The following is a 17,174-nucleotide window of genomic DNA, read 5'->3' on the forward strand; positions in this document are numbered from 1 at the left end:
TTAAAAAAGTTAATAAGTAAGTTATTTAGGAATTTCTTATTTATATTATTTTTATTAATTTTTTATTTTTTTAAAATTAAATTTTTTTTTTAAAAATATAAAAAAAACTATAAACTTATAGCTTTTTTTATTAGATTTAAGAAAATACTCTTTTTAAGCTCTTAGCTATTTTATAATAGTTTTAAGAAATTTAAGGTTAGCTATTTTTAAGTGCATAGTATTAGTATCCGGTTCGCTTGCTGTCCGGCTCGCTATATATATACGTTATTATACTTTCTTATATAGAAGCTACCTTAGCTATTAATATAACTTAGTTATACTTAATACCTTTAAGTATATTACTAGACATGACTTATATATACCTACTTTTAGAGTATGCGACTTAATTCACTACTAAATATAAATTAGTATAACCAGTTTATCCCCTTAGGACTTATATAATCGTCATATATTAATAGCTCTTATTTAGTGGATCATTAGCGTCACCCTGAGTAATACTATACTATCGCCAATATATCCAGCAATAATACCCCCAGCACCCCAAGCACTAGTTAAGGCCAGCCGCCTACTGAATTGGGGCTCGGGCGAGCCTGTTAGTCACGTGCTTGAACACGTGACCACTTGATCAAAAGAGGCATCTTCCGCCGCAGCTCTTAGCTAGCCATCCTTTTCATCTTTACCTTCTAATTTACCTCTTTTTCAACTGCTTATTAAGCAGCCCTCGCAGCCTCAATTGGCTGTGGGTGGTCTGTGTGTTGTGTTGTTGTTCCTCCACAGTTAAACTACATATAATATACTCCCCAGCACTGCGGAGATGGTCACTGAAATCCATCAGCTCCGCGCCATAATCAACCAACTCAGGGGATAAATACAGTAATAATAGGCCGTACCATCGCCGCCACCACTAGTGATCAACCCCATGCCCACCAGGGACATTAGAGAAGTAATTAAACCACCCAAACCAGCGCCTTTCAATAGAGACGCAAAGAACATTATTCTATTCTTAACCCGCTACAAGGGATACTTTAAACTCTTTCTAACTAAACTCGCGGGCGCTAAGGCAAGGGCCTTATTCATAGGATAACTTATAGAAGGCACCATAGCCACTTAGATAGAACCCATCACCAGGGATTTCCTTTCCCATAAGGAAGCAGACCAAGACCAGGACACCATTAACATCTACGCCGATTAGGATAATTTTAAAGCCACACTAAAAGACATATTTAAACTTATAAATAAAGAATAATAGGCAGCCATATAGCTATTTACCCTTAACTAGACTAAGTTATATACCGCGTATATAATGTATATAATAAGCGAGCGTCGCAGACAAGTGAGCGTCGCACTTTTCTTTACCCTTAAGATTAGAAATCGCAATAAAAACACCATAACCTATTTAATTAATTAAAACTACTCACTATACTCTTCCCCAGACGTCTCAATCACTATCTGATAGGTCCTTGCATTATAGCCGGGCTTACCGCAGATACCACAGCGCCGAACGCCCGGTCTAACCGACCTTCCTCGACCACCACTTCTCGATAATTCCGCTACTACCTACGCATTAATATCCATCTGATTAATTACCTGCCTTCCCTCCTCTATTATTATAACCCCTCTTTTCTGTAGCCTAGTCCTTTTTGCCCTCCGGCGCTGGCTTAATATCTTATTTGCCTCTCGAAGATCTTTAACCTTAGCCATTAATAAGGCAACCTTATATATAATAGCCTTTGTTCCTTTTGTAAGAGACTATAGAGCTTTAAGGATTAACTCTAGGGAGCTACTTTAATGCCTTCTAATTTGTCTTTCTAGGTATTTAGACTGAGATCTGGCCTTAAGCATGGTCTTTGGGGTCCTTGAGACCCAATGGGTAGAGGGTTTAGCCCCCTCCTTAACCGGCGTTAGCGTCTATAGCTATATATTAAGCTTTGAGACTATAGTTTCTAGGTTAAGGGAAATAAGGCTAGCTCCTTTAAAAGCCCCCCTAATATTTCTTTCTATCATAGTGGCCTTATATGCTATATAGAAGGCTAGAAAGAACTCGGTCTTTGAAATATAGGTAATATAGCATCTGATTAAATGCTCTATTTCTTAACTATAAGCTGTTATAGTCCTCTTAGGGGAGTAAGAGGCCTAAGTATTACTGAAAGCGGTGAGATGAGAGCTGTTTCTAGCAGCTAGAAGGTTAAAACAAACATAAGTCGCAATGCAAAGAAGGCACATAAGAGGTAATCTAAAACTAAGTTGATTCTATCTAAAAGCTGCTAGATCTGGCCATTATAGAGCTAGATTCGTCACGTGGGGGACCTATGTGACTGGGGCATGTAACATAAGCCTTCTTTAGCACACCAAAGCACCCAATATCAAGGGGCTAGAGTAGATGAGATAAATAAGGTGGCATATAAAGCCGGATGATCTTCTTCTCCTCGTAATATCTCTCGAATTTAATAAAGTGGTGACTTTTATGGCCATTAAGGATTAGAAGATAATAGCGACTATTTGATCGCTTGGCTATGTACCGGTCAAAGTGCTTAAGCCACTTAAGACCAGTCTCGTTATCGGTCTAGCCATTTTGGATCGTTGCAATAGCCTAATCGCCCGGGAGGTTGCTATCTTGGTACCAATTGGCGAGGTAATAGTGGCCCGCGCTAATGATAAACGGCTGGATCGCCTGGCCTTTTGCATTGATCGCCTGGATGACTGTAATCTATTCCCGGTTTCCAGGCTGCACTGATTTCGGCTTTGAACGCCTTTCTGAACCTGTGACGACTATTCCGCTTGCAATCATACCTATAAGAAAGCCAGTCTCATCAAAGTTATAGAGATCATCTAATCGGATGCCATACTTCGCGATTATGTTCCCCACGAGGCGAAACTAGTTACGGATAACCGTTAGATCTTTGCATTTGGCTCTCTAGTAGTTATATTTCCTAAAAAAACGCGTCTTAAGCTCTAGGTGTCGCTTGATGAAGTTTAAAGCCCAGCGCGTGCCGACTAGTGATGCGTCGCGGTCGGTAAGTAATTAATTAGCTATTTCTTTCATACTATGAAGCCGGGGGGGAAATCCTCGCGAATCTAGGTCGAGAATAAACTAAATAAGGATTTATTCCTCTAGATCTAATAGTTTGCGTGATTTAGGGATAGTATTAAGTCGAGCTTAAATGCTATTCTATCGCCGATGCAGCCTATGCTTAGAGACCCGGTAGGTCCCTATAGCGTGTTGGATGCTTAGCTCAGGGTTATTTTAAAGGGCCTAAAGGGCAAGAAGGGTTCTAGCCTTAATATTTAAGTCTAATATATTTAGTGGTTAAGAATTAATTAATTAAATGGAAAGTTAGATATAAGAGGGAAAAGTGCGATGCTTACTTGTCTGTGATGCTTGCTTATTATGTATGTTAATATATATTAGTTAAAGGCCACGACTATGGCATAAGCAAATAACAAAACATGCATTCTTCCCAACATAGGTACGTAGTCTAGCACCGAAATGCATCATATACCATTCCATAAGGTCCGCACCAGGCGGCAGCCATCAGTCTGGATTGTAGCTGTCGGCATCCTCACCAAAGATGTCTTTGTCAAAATGTAGGACATTGGCGCTCATGCCGACACGGCTCCCCCCTTTGAAATACCGGCCGGCAATAGTTGCACCAGAAGGTGGAACATGTCGTGGCATGGACATGCCAACGCTTGGATGGACACGGAAACCCTCCCTGCAGCAAGCAACAAAGTACGGCAGCCGGATAGCCTCAGGGTACTTGACCGGGGTGCTAAGTCTGCTCTTAGATGCAGCGTCGTCGATCTCTGCCGTGACCTTTTTGTTCACCTCCGGGTTCTTAATTATATTGTACAAGATGGAGCGCATCGCGATGGCAGTCGTGTTAGATCCTGCAAACAATGAAACCCAAGCCTTGGTAGTTACGTCAGCTAGAGAGAAGTCATCTTCAGTAGCCGCGACGTTGAACAACTTGTCCAAGAGATCGGATATTCGACTTACCAGTCAGTAAACGGCGTCCTTGGTCGGAATAATGGACTAAACCCTAGAAGATAACCTACCTCTCAGCATTCTTTTCCACCTGTGCTTGGCGGTCACGCACCGCTTGTTTCGCGGCGCGCACAATGTTGTCATAACATTTGAGTGCCCTGTGAAGCGGAGGAAAGAGATGACCCAAGACTTGCAAGGGGCGCACATAAGACGGTAGAACGCAAGCAACAGCAACAGCCGGTAGCAACGCGTCCAGCGACTCGATGTACCTGCCGTAGTCGTGACGGTTCTCCATAAACCCGAACTAATGTCCGTAGAATAGTTCACCGATGACATCAAAGGCATACATCTGAAGCCATAGTCCCAGGTCCATGGCCTACAGGATGAATCAAACTCATCCAGGCGAGACATGAAGGTCACAGTGCAGGTATCGATGTATTGCTCTGACTCTAGGATACTGCTGAGTGAGTACAAGTTGTTGACGACCCGGCAGCGAGGGGCATGATGCTTCTCGTCCTGCTGGGTAAAGAAGTCTTCATTTTGGGACAGATGGGCTGCAAAAGGCAGATAGAAATCCGTCTTGCTGAATCCGGAATTGACAGCGTAGATGACTTTGAGCGCGGTGGGGTCAGAGATGGATAGTTCGTTGGGCGCGACGCGGACGATGGGACCTACGACTCGGAGAGTCAGTGAGCAAAGGCGAAGAGGCGGGCACCCCGAAACGGCGGAATAGCTCGAAGTTGTTATGCGTACGCACCGAAGTTTTTGTGCGTACGCACCGTAGTTCTGGTGCAGGGCCCTCTGGGTCTTATCGATGTCACCTCGAACAACCTGACGGGCTAGCCAGAGTCGAGACACCTTGGCCCAGAAGGGACCTGGGATGTCTGCATAAGGATGGAAGAAGTAGGAGTAGGCTGCCGTCCTGATAAAGACAGTGGCCGAGATGAACAGCAGGGTCGAGGCCGGAGGGTACAGGAAAAGATACGAGAGAAAGGAATCAACAATCATGATGGGTTGTTGTGGTGCGGGTCGGTGAACGAGATTCAGGGGCCAAGTTCTGTTGCTTGGAGACCTGACCAGGCGAGGACGAGAACCTGCCGAGGCGAAATGCATCTGTTATACTTGAGCATGGTGAAACCAAGGTTGGTTCTGGTTGTCCAGGTGCTATGGAAATGTTTGCGGACGGAATCTGTACGGAGCAGACTACTCTAGTGCTAGAAAATCGCGGTGGGCTCACCCACATTAAGTCCGACCAGTGCCCCGTGCCGCATGTCGATCGTGGCGATGCACCCCGCAAGATCGATTGTGCGAATGCGGGGAAAGTTGAGTGTAGGAGCGCACGTGGCCCCGCGTATAAGCGTGACCAAGCCCGCCTGGCTGGTCCCACGACAGTCCGACTTCTCCATACCTGCTCCTTCTGCTTAGCTGATGCAAACCCACCAAGCATCCCGCAATTCAAGCCCCTGTCCCGCAGCAATGTCCGACGGCGAGCGCAATGCAAAGCCGGCGTATTCGTGCCTGATATGCCACAAGCGGTACAAGCGGAGCGGCCACCTCGCCCGCCATGTCACCACCCACAGCATCGCGAGACCGTTCCCGTGTTCATGGTGTGGCAGCTCCTATCAACGCGCTGACGTGCTCCGCCGCCATGCTCTGACTTGCCTGGGCCGCGAGGCTCTTACTGGCAAGGCCACTGTCGCGTCGCGCCGGCGTCGGGCTTGTGACTCCTGCGTCAGGCAGAAGAAGGCCTGCACTGGCGGCCTACCATGCAGTAACTGCCGCCGCAAGTCCCTCGAGTGCATCTCCTCCCACCTGACCGAGCAGGTGGGGACCATGCCTGGCCAAGCTGGATGCTCGCTGGACCTGGACAACAGCCCTGGGGGCAGTCAAAACATGGCCCTGCCTGACGCCGATCCTATGATGCCTCCTGTGGCGCCTCCTGTGCTGCCTCCCTTCGCCTTGGGCGATACCTTACCCTTCGCATATCTCGGCAGCTCTCTTTCCGCCTCTGACCTTTTCGCCTATGACCATGCCAACAACGAAAATTGGGTCAACTTCCTGAACTTGGCGGCCGATACGTTGCCACCAGACTTGCCTGAGCCGAACGACTACTCGTTCCACTTCCTAGACAACTTTACTAGTAGGACTGGGCTGGTTGAATCATTTGACTGCGGAACTGAAATGGAGCGCCACCAAGTTGTCTCGGTATTCTTGCAAGCTTTGATGAAACCAACCATTGGACAACCAGTGACAAATCCTGATCCGGCATCAACAAGCCCAACTGCGCTCCACACCCCAAGGCTCCAAGACAACATGGCCCTGAAAACCTACGAGATCCTCCTTCGAGTCAAGGATATTATCACAAAGAAGCCCAGGAACAGCTCCGTCACGCTGCAGTGGTCTCCTGGTTTAGAGCAGCGGTGCCTGCAGTTTTTTTCGCCAAACAACATCAGAAAGTTCCTGGCCCTATATTGGGAAATATGGCATCCAAATGTCAATTTTGTTCACCGACCATCTTTTGACCCAGCCAATGCTAAGCCAGCGCTTGTTGCGGCCATGATTCTGATTGGTGAGAAAACATCTATTCTATCTGTTCAACTTCTCTTGCCGTGATAGGATGCTTGGCTGACATCTCACAGGAGCCTCCGTCTCACCGGATGTTCTTGATGTTGAGCAGGCAAAGCAATGGTACAACTGCATTGAGGAAATGGTCTTCACTGATGAAGATTTCTGCAGTGATTGCCGATTTACTGATGATACTACTCCTTGGACCCCAAGTCGCAACATGCGCGAAATCGAGGCTTTGCAGGCAGCATACATGGTATGCCTTTATCAGAACTGGGAGGGGACAGATGCTAGCAAGAGACGAATTCGCCGATATCGTTTCAGCACTGTTGTGTCGGTAATATGTACCCTTCCTGAATTTCGCGTGGGGATTGACACGTACTACAGGTGGCACGAGATATTGGCATCATGTCTGCTAGACATGCAGACTACAGTATGGTGAGCCAGTACGAGTTTGATTGGAAAGACTTTGTGTCAAGGGAACAACTCATACGGTGAGCCTAACTTGTCCGAGAAACTCAGGGTTGTGTCGCTGACTCACAAACCGCGGCCTACAGAATCTTCCTCTGGATCTTCCTACTTGACAATGCGTTTGTTATATTCAACAATTTGCCCCCTAGGATGGTCATCCAAGAAATGGCCATGCACATGGCTTGGCCAGAGGCTCTATTTCAGGCTGCCACTGCTGACGAGTGTGCTCAACAACTTCAGGTTTGGCTTCGGCGGTCCGCCTTGACTAACATGACCGTCCGCGATGCCGTGAACATCTTTTGCAACAACAACATTGAGCCGAATATTCGGGTGCAGTTTGCGGATCTCGGACCTCTTAATCTGTTCACAATTGTTTCCGGTAAGGGCTTTGAACACAGTTATTATGCTTTGCCCCATTAATGCCTTCGTAATAGCCTTCCACTCTCTATTATTCCTAAGGCAAAATGCCTTCGCTACTGAAGATTGCACAACGATCCGCAACGCTCTCACGATTTGGAAGTCGGTATGGGAAATATATACGGACCAACTTTCGTGCAGTCCACCGCATGCGATGGTAAGGAAAGAGAACTGCTCTCCAGGGATCAATATGTGGAAGCGAATCGGGTTCATGCGCCACTCCCCCGAGTTTTGGCTTCTAGCAACGGTCGTGGTAGATCGCATCTCGAGCACTTCAGACATGCGGTGGGGAATGGGGACGGCCATTCTCGGCGACAGTGGCAGTGGCAGCGGCACATCAGCCGAGCCGATACTTGCAGTTATCGACCAGACAAGCATGCGTCAGGTCAATGACCTAATCACAGAGTTCCAAAATGTACAGTTACATTAGGCGCTAGCTAGAGTGGTGACTACCAGGACCAAGGATGCTAGCGGCGGAGAAAGCGATGTGGGAATGCGGAGGTATCCCACATCAACTCCGACAAGTATATCGGCAATGAAGCGCTTCAAATCAAAGACCCCACGCTTGCTTGGTCTATAATAGACTTGCTTCTCGGTCCAGGCCATCTCTCCATGTAACTGGCCTGACCATTTTCTCCTTGTCCCATTCAATGCCACCATGCTTAACACACACACAATCAAGTTGTTGTTTCTGCTCTTCGCGGCCGCCTTCGTGCGGTTGTTGTTTGTTGGAAGAAGACCAAAGAACTTTCCCCCGGGCCCGCCCACTCTTCCTATTCTCGGAAATATCCATCTAGTAACACTCGGCAAATGCCTTTCCCCTTCGCAAAATACTGGACACTGATGATTCTCAGATGCCAAAACGGGACATCCACCTGCAGCTCCAGAAGTGGGCAAAGCAGTACGGACCGGTGTACAGCCTGATACTGGGTACACAGACCCTTGTGGTGCTGTCGAGTGATCAGGCAGTCAAGGATCTGCTTGACCGCAGGAGCAGTCTGTACTCGCACCGGCAGGAGATGTACGTTGGTCAGAAGTTAGCCAGTGGTGATCTTCGACTGCTTATGATGGTTCGTTGCTATATTCTTACCACCTGCCTGTCGTCGTCCTTCGCGAAGAGTGGCGCTAACATAGAACCTGGGTGTTTAGGGTTATGGTCCAACTTGGAGATCGGTAAGTTATATGGGAGGCATCCGCTACCCCGATGTGCGGCTACTTACAAGTGGAAACTAGTTCCGCAAAATGGTACATGGGCTTTTAAATTCACAAGTATCAAAGGAGTATGTGCCGTACCAGGTTCTAGAGAACAAGCAAATGCTTCATGACATGGTTGTCCAACCAGAACAGTTCCTAGACAACATTCGACGGTATTCCAATTCTCTCACAACGACCATGGTGTTTGGCTGGCGGACACCCATGAACAATGACAAAAAGTTGATCCAGCTTTTTGAAGGCTTCTCCAAGTTCGCAGACCTCAACCAGACTGGTGTTGCTGCTCTCCTCGACTCCTTCCCAATGCTGCGGAAACTCCCAGAGTTCTTTCTGCCCTTGCAGCAGAAAGCTAGGGACCTACACCAGAAAGAGAAGGCTCTCTATTTGAGCCATTGGCTCAAGGCCAAGGAGGAATTTGCGAACGGTACCATCAAGCCATGCTTCTGCATAGGTCTGGCAGAGGCACAGAAGAAACATGGCTTTTCCGACCAGCAAGCCGCCTACATCTCGGGTACGTTGCTTGAGGCTGGGTCTGATACCACGTCCAACACGCTCTACGCCTGGGTGCAGGCGATGCTTTTGTACCCCGATGTCCAGAAGGCGGCCCAACAAGAGATAGATGATGTTGTTGGTGATGACCGCCTTCCGTCTATTGATGACCAGGACCGCCTTCAATATGTGCGCATGTGCATGAAGGAGACACTCCGCTGGATGCCAACAACCATCCTCGGTGCCGTTCCTCACGCTGTGACGCAGGATGACATTTATAACGGCTTCTTGATTCCCAAGGGTGCTGGCGTTCTCAACAATGTATGGTCCATCCACATGGATGAGGATCGTCATCCAGAGCCCCGTCGATTCAACCCCGAACGATATCGATCTGACACCCTCAGCCTGGGCGACTCAGCCTCAAGCGGCGACCCCACCAAGCGCGATCAGTTCACCTTCGGTTCCGGCCGACGCATATGTCCTGGTATTCATGTTGCCGAGCGCAGCTTGTTCCTCGGCATCTCGCGCATGCTTTGGGCCTTCAACATCGAACCAGCTCTGGATGAGGCCGGTGAGCCCATCCTGCCTGACCCAGATAAGCTGACCCAGGGATTCGTGTGCATGCCTGAGGAGTTCCCGGCCAAAATTACACCGCGATCCGAGGCGAAGAAAGCAAAGGCCATGCAGGATTGGGAAGATGCTCGAAGTCAGTTCCTTGACCCTGCGACGATGCAGTGGTTGGAAACGCCATTAGAGAAGCTTCCCGTTAGTATGAGAAATTGATATATCTTGTATGCATAGTTAGTTTGTAAGATCGTCGCAATACTATCGCTCCTTTTCTTGGAATCTCTTCTCAGGGCCGCACTAGCAAAGAAGCTGTAACAATATGATCAAGGACCAAGTTTATTTTATAATAACTCAGAATAGTGTGATTGAAATATCAAGAAGAAGCCGCGGCAGTCAGAGGGTTCCGGGGATACAACTTGTGTATTCAGTAAAACGCCATGGAGAAGAGGGGATTCTCCGTTAGTATTTGAATTGGAGGCTATTTTTTCCAGGTGGGGAACATATCTCTGCGATAAGAAGACAAGTGTCTCTACCTAAGATCTAGCGTACACTTGCTTATAGTTCGATAGGTTTTTCATTCCACAGAATCACTGCCTTGATGGCCAGTCCACCAACTACATCAGCAATGGCTTTCTCATAATCTTGGATGCTGTAATAGGTGATCAGCCTTTCAAGAGGTAAGAGTCCCTGAGAGTGCAAATCGATCAGGTAAGGGATGAACTGTATCCTATCCGTTAGACCACCATCGTTACACAGATAAGCACAGGGGCTTTAACGCCATGTTTAGACTTACCTTAGATGGATTGCTATCGCCTTCAGAACAGCCCACGTATTCCTTACCATAAGTCAGGTGGCTCATAATGTCCATCTTGGCGTGAGAGTTGCTGCCTGGCGCACCGACGGTCGCCGCCCTCCCTTTCGTTCCCAGGGCTGCCACCATCTTCTCAACGACGGCTGGGACGCCGGTACAGTCAACAGCATAGTCGACACCAACTGGAGGGCAGATTTCTTGAATCTTGTCGACGACGCGCTGGTCTGAGCCAAGAATGCTGTGAGTGGCGCCGAGTTGCGTGGCGAGCTCTAGTCGACCAGGATGTAGATCAATGACGATGATAGTCTTGGCCTGGCAGAACTTAGCTGCCATTACTGCCGCCATGCCAACAGCGCCCACGCCAAAAACAGCTACCGAGCTGCCAGGTTTGACTCGGAGAGTGTTCAGGACTGCACCCACGCCCGTCTGAATGCCGCAGCCCAATGGAGCAAAAAGATTCAGGGGAGTCTCGGGCGCAACCCTGACTAGGCAAGACTGGTGTACCACCGTGTGCCTGGCAAAGGAGCTCTGCCCAAAAAAGGAGCTGAAAAGGTTTTTTTTCTGACCTGCTGCGGTTGAAAACATGGCCGATGATCCGTCAGGACGCTTGCCACCAAAGTTTCGGTTGTTGAAGTTACAACAGTACGCCGGCTGGCCTGATACACACCATGGGCATGACTCGCAGTGGGAAAAGGACATCAGCACCTTGTCTCCTTTCATGACCGAGGTGATAGCGGAGCCAACGTCAAGAACTACACCGGCACCTATTCCAAGATTGAGTTGTTAACAAGCCTGCGCCGTGGACCATGTATGTGGGTGAGGCCATTGCCTACCTTCGTGGCCGAGTACAGCGTTCGGGCCGCATGGTAGCTTGCCCTTGGCACACGAGATGTCAGTGTGACACACGCCAAACGCATGGACTTGGACGAGAGCTTCATCAGACTGAAGCGCATCTAGCGATATTTCCTGAAGTTCGAATTGGCCGTTGAGTTCTGGCACGACAAGGGCGGTAGTGGTTCGAGACATAGCGGACGGCTGGCGGTGTGAATATGGGAATGAATTGTCCGTGTATTTGGTAAATCCAGAACAACCCCTTTCAGTAGCCGGCAGTCCTGTGGTATATGATCTCTCGCCAACGCAGCCCTTTATGACTAAGAATGGCGATTTGCCGAGTCTTAGTCCCGGTCGGAGCGCCATGTGGGTGACGCTTGCGGCCATCCAGTGATAAAACGTTCGCGGGGTCGGAGTTGCCTACGCGCTAAATTAGTCCATCGAGGACTTCCCGCTTCTAGGGATGTATAGTCTCTTACAAAATATAGCTCTAGGCACAAACAAGAAGCTTGTATCAAAGACAAAAGAGTGAGAATATCCCTATTATCTATAAGCGAAGAGGTAAAGGTAGACCTCTTTCAACTCCTCACCAAACGTAACCCGAACCCTCGCCCCATGTCGTTAAAAGATTTCATCTAATACTTTGGTGCTGGGATCTAGATTCCGCTAGTTAGATGGAGATGCTAGCACTTTGAACGGGTGGGAGGGGTAGAGATACGCTAGTATCGGTCACGATTATGCCGTTTATGGTTGTGGTGTAATTGTTCATGTTGGGCGGCTGGAGTGTGAATAGCCTGTATTTGGGAGAGTAGTAGAGTAAGATATAATAGTTAAGGTGCGGAAAAGCAGGGAAGATATTTGTCAGATTGGGCTCTGTATAATAGCTCTGAGGGTGGTCACGTGCCTTTAATAGCTAGCCTGGTGATCTCTGGTTAGTTAGGTGGGCTAGGCCTAGTTAAGAAGGCTATATCACGGCCTAAAAGGGAAAAATAGAGTTTATTAGATTAAGCCTTATGTAATAGATCTAAGAATAGCTATATATTTTTAATAACTAGCTAAGAAAAGTTTAATTAATAAAGTAAACTAGATATAACATACTTAATAAGCATGCCGATCAGATAAGCATGCCGATCAAATATCTCAACCTCTAAGATATAAATCGCAAAAAAAACATAATAAATTATTTAATTAATTAAAACTACTTAACGTATATGCATAGCTTGCGTGACAAACAAGCATGCGTGATAGCATACTGTATTACTAAAATCCCACTTACCCTAGACCTCTTAACTTTTTCTATAAAATAGTTAGAAACCTAAAAAGAGTATTTTTATAAACCTAACCTTTTGAGAAATCTTATAATAATTTTTTTAGATTTTTTAAAAAAGCCCTTTATAAAGAAATAATTAAATATATAGTGCAAATATACTTTTTTTATACTACCCTATAAGGAGTATTATAAGATTTTTCTAAAAAAATATATAAAATAATATACTAACGTGTTTGATAAGCAAGTGCAACAGATAAGCAAGTGCAATAAAAATCCCTTACCTTACATCTTTCTATTTAATTAATTAATTTACAACCACCTAATATATCAGGCCCTAGTAATAAGGCTAGAATACTTCTAGCACTTTAAGCTATTCAAAATAACCTAAAATTAAGTCTCCGACGTGCTGCTACTATCTATAAGGTCCGTTATTGGACCTTATATCGCTGACAGCAAGGCATCCAATCTCGACGCGATACTATCCAGAAATCGCGCAAGCTATCCGATCTAGAGGAAGAGATCCTTATTCACTTCATTCTTAATCTAGATTCGCGAGGATTCCCCCCTAGGCTTCGTGGTATAAAAGAAATGGCTAATTAATTGCTTGCCGACCGCGACGTGTCACTAATTAGCGTGCGTTAGGCTTTAAACTTCATTAGGCGATACCTAGAGCTTAAGACGCGTTTCTTTTAGAAATATGACTACTAGAGAGCCAAATATAAAGATCTAATAGTTATCTATAACTAGTTTTGCCTCGTGGGGAATATAATCGCGAAGTATAGCATCTGATTAGATGATATTTATAACTTTGATGAGACTAGCTTTCTTATGGGCATAATTGCAAGCGGAATGGTTATTATAGGCTTAGAAAGACGTTCAAAGCCGAAATCAATATAGCCTAGAAACCGGGAATGGATTATAGTCATTTAAGCGATCAATGCGGAAGGCCAGGCGATCTAGCCGTTTATCATCGGTGCGGGCTAATATCACCTCGCTAACTAGTACCGAGAAAGTAACCTCCCGGGCGATTAGGCTATTGCGACGACCTAAAATAGCTAGATTGATAATAAGACCGGTCTTAAGTGGCTAAAGCACTTTGACTGGTATATAGCCAAGCGATTAAATAGTCGCTATTATCTCTTAATCCTCGATGGCCACGAAAGTCACTAGTCCATCGAATTCGAGAGATATTGCGAGGAGAAGAAGATCATCCGGCTTTGTATGCCACCTCATTCCTCTTACCTGCTTCAGCTACTTGACGTTGGGTGCTTTGGGCTACTAAAGAAGGCTTATAGTCGAGAAATAGAGCATCTGATTAGATGCTCTATTACCCACGTTTTAAAGACCGAGTTCTTTCTGGCCTTCTACGTAGCACATGAGGCCACTATGACGGAAAGAAATATTAGGGGGGCTTTTAAAGGAGCCGGCCTTGTTCCCCTTGACCCTGAAAATGTGATCTTAAAGCTTGATGTGTAGCTACGGACTCCAACGCCGGTTGAAGAGGTAGCTAGCCCCTCGACCCCTTGGGTCTCAAAGACCCCGAAGACCGTGCTTGAGGCTGGATCTCAGTCTGAATACCTCGAGAGACGAATTAGAAGGCATAAGAGTAGCTCCCCAGAGTTAATTCTAAGAGCCTTAAAGTCTCTTACAAAGGGAACAAAGGCAATAATACATAAGAATGCATTATTAAGGGCCGAGGTTAAGGACCTTCGAGAGGCGAATGAGATACTAAGCCGGCGCCGGAGGGCAAAAAGGACTAGACTATAGCGAAGAGGGGTAATAATAGTAGAGGAAGGAAGGCAAGCAATTGATCAGATGGATGTGGATGCGCAGGTAGTTGCGAAATTGTCGAGAAGTGGTGGTCGAGGAAGGTCGGTCGGGCCGGGTATTCGGCGCTATGGTGTCTGCGGCAAGCCCGGGCATAATGCAAGGACCTGTCAGGTAGTGATTGAGACGTCTGGGGAAGAGTATAGTGAGTAGTTTTAATTGATCAAATGGTTTGTGGTATTTTTATTGCGATCTCTAGTACGAAGGTTAGGATTTTTGTTGTACTTGCTTGTCTGTTGTACTTGCTTATCAAACACGTTATAATATATATAATAAGCATGCGACGCATCTAAGTATGCGACGCATTTTACCCTATAGTGGGATTTATACTAAATTTTAAAATAGCCTTAAAAATTCTAAGAAATTTAGCTTAAAATTTAACTAGCTAATAACTTAGAGTTAAATTAATTAAGCTATAAAAAACCTACTATGATTTTTTAAAACTTTTTAAAAAAAAATCTCTTATAAGGTAGTTTAGAAAAAGAATTATCTACACTATATAAATAGCTTTTTTTTCTATTAAGAGACTTTTTTAGAAATTCTAAAAAATTATCTATAATTTATTTAAGAGTTAAGTTTATTAAAATACTTTTTTAAGCCTATAGCTATTTTATTGCGGCTTTTATTAAGCTTAAGAATATTAAGATTTAGTACACAGTATAGGTGCGTCGCATACTTAGATGCGTCGCATGCTTATTATATACGTTATAATAAGTCTAATATTAAAACTTTATCTATTTTAAGCTTTATCTTAAATTTTAAGAACTTTTTTAATTTCTTTTTATAAGGTGTTGGATTGACCCCTCGTGTGGCGGCATATGCCCCGAATTTGCATAAACCCCTGGTACACAGATATCCTAGCCTTAGTCAGATGACTAGAAAACCCCCTCTTGAGAAAAGAGGGGGCCGGGAGGAGGATGAAGGAAGAACATCATCACTTTTGGCTCCACATCGTGTTGTTTCATATCGTTCTGATCGAATATGCCGTACGCTATCCAACATAAGGTATAAATACCTATGTCACGCATGCTTGTTTGTCACGCAAGCTATACATGTACGTTACTGTTAAATGTGACAGCCTGCAACATGCCTTGAAGGGTGTCATGTGATGACACTAGGCTCAATTGGGAAGTCGCAGAAATGCGCCTTCCCCTTTGCGAGGCTTCGCCGAGAAACACACAGAGAACAACAATATAATACATCGTTACATTTGACAGTTACTATACTCTTCCCCAGATATCTCAATAACTATCTGATACGTTCTTATATTATTGTCGGAAAGTAGGGTCATGTTGAATAAGAGGAGCAATTGCGATCGTGCCGAAAACTAGTGGCGCGCCCTGTTTTTTGGCGCAGTTGAATTGTTCAACAGGTCAAGCCAGAATTGTGTGTTCTCCATTGTTCCTCGTTCCCAATTGCCACAGGGGCTGCCCACAAAGGCAGCTCAAGGTCCGGGGATTCGCCGAGACTTTAGCGACCTTTTGCCGGCTCTGACTAATCATATTGTACATGGCCATATCTAACAGTATCTGCGGTAAGCCCGGCCATAATGCAAGGACCTATTAGGTAGTAATTGAGACGTTTAAGGAAGAATATAGTGAGTAGTTTTAATTAATTAGATGGTTTATGGTATTTTAATCGTGATTTTAATTAGATAGGTTAAGAAAAGTGGCTAACTTGCTTGCATAGCCAACTTGCTTATCATATATGTTATTTATTTAATTAATATAAGTTTAACGTACATGATAAGCGAGCGCCGCAGACAAGTGAGCGCCGCACTTTTACCCTATAGTATAAATCCTATTAAAAAAGAAAATTCCTTTAAAAATTCTAAGAAATTTAAATTTTGCCTAAATAAGATATAATTTTAAAGTTAAGCTATTCCTTTATAATAAAACCTACCTTAATTTTTATAGACTTTTAAAAAATTACTTATTATATATGTAAGAAAAAGTATATTTGCACTGTATATTTAGCTATTTCTCTATAAAGTAAATTTTTTAAAAATCTAAAAAAATCATATATAGTTTATTTATAGGTTAGATAGCTAAAACCTTACTTTTTAAGTTTTTAGCTATTTTAATGCAGTTTTTATTAAGGTTAAAATATTTAAATTTTAGTGCACAGTTTAGGTGCGGCGCTCACTTGACTGCGGCGCTCGCATATCAAGTATGTTATATAAAATAAAAATAACTAAATTATATTTTTACTATAAAGTAAGTTAACATATATAATAAGTATGCGCCGCACTTGTATTTTTATCTTAAAATTAAGTATTAAAAAAATTCTATAAAATTTTATTTAGGCTCCAATAGACTAAAACTAATGGATTAGGCTTATTATATAATATAAAAGCTATAATAATTTTTCTAGATTTTTAAAAAAATTTATTACTAAGCTAGTATAGAAAAAACCTATTCACACTGTATAAATTGCTATTTATATATAAAGGGTAATTTTCAAAAATCTTAAAAAAATACCATATAGTTTTGTTTTTAGTTAAATAGCTAAAAATATTTTATTTAGAATTTTAGCTATTTTATAGCTAGTTTTACAAATTAAAGGTTTTGCTAGTTTTGCCTATACAGTATAGTGCGGTGCATACTTGGATGCGGCGCATGCTTATTATGCACGTTATATATTTAATAATAAAGCATTTATATACTTCTCCTTCCCCTTACTATTAGGTTATTATAAAGGTATGATTACTGTTGAACAATTCAACTGCG

At 44.4% G+C, this 17,174-nt stretch overlaps 3 protein-coding genes across 3 annotated transcripts; 1 reads left to right on the forward strand and 2 right to left on the reverse strand.

Moving 5' to 3' along the window:
- Positions 1–3,532: 3,532 nt before the first annotated feature.
- On the reverse strand, positions 3,533–4,993 carry LRP88_02199 (uncharacterized protein; the record flags this gene model as incomplete). Its single annotated transcript, XM_083238867.1, has 3 exons — positions 3,533–3,927; positions 4,366–4,656; positions 4,765–4,993. The coding sequence occupies 3 exons, from the start codon at positions 4,991–4,993 to the stop codon at positions 3,533–3,535; spliced, it is 915 nt and encodes a 304-aa protein (XP_083105462.1).
- Positions 4,994–5,461: 468 nt separating this feature from the next.
- Positions 5,462–9,922, forward strand: LRP88_02200 (uncharacterized protein; the record flags this gene model as incomplete). The annotated part of the gene is made up of 7 exons (XM_083238868.1): positions 5,462–6,554; positions 6,625–6,806; positions 6,938–7,044; positions 7,108–7,400; positions 7,621–7,853; positions 8,293–8,508; positions 8,672–9,922. The coding sequence occupies 7 exons, from the start codon at positions 5,462–5,464 to the stop codon at positions 9,920–9,922; spliced, it is 3,375 nt and encodes a 1,124-aa protein (XP_083105463.1).
- A 339-nt stretch (positions 9,923–10,261) lies between these two features.
- Positions 10,262–11,543, reverse strand: LRP88_02201 (NAD(P)-dependent alcohol dehydrogenase; the record flags this gene model as incomplete). The annotated part of the gene is made up of 3 exons (XM_083238869.1): positions 10,262–10,426; positions 10,500–11,281; positions 11,351–11,543. 3 exons carry the CDS (start codon positions 11,541–11,543, stop codon positions 10,262–10,264), a joined length of 1,140 nt encoding a protein of 379 aa, XP_083105464.1.
- Between the last annotated feature and the right edge of the window lie 5,631 nt (positions 11,544–17,174).

Source organism: Fusarium phalaenopsidis (assembly GCF_050370095.1).
Source record: "Fusarium phalaenopsidis strain FUZ10S chromosome Unknown contig_32284, whole genome shotgun sequence".
NCBI lineage: Eukaryota > Fungi > Ascomycota > Sordariomycetes > Hypocreales > Nectriaceae > Fusarium > Fusarium phalaenopsidis.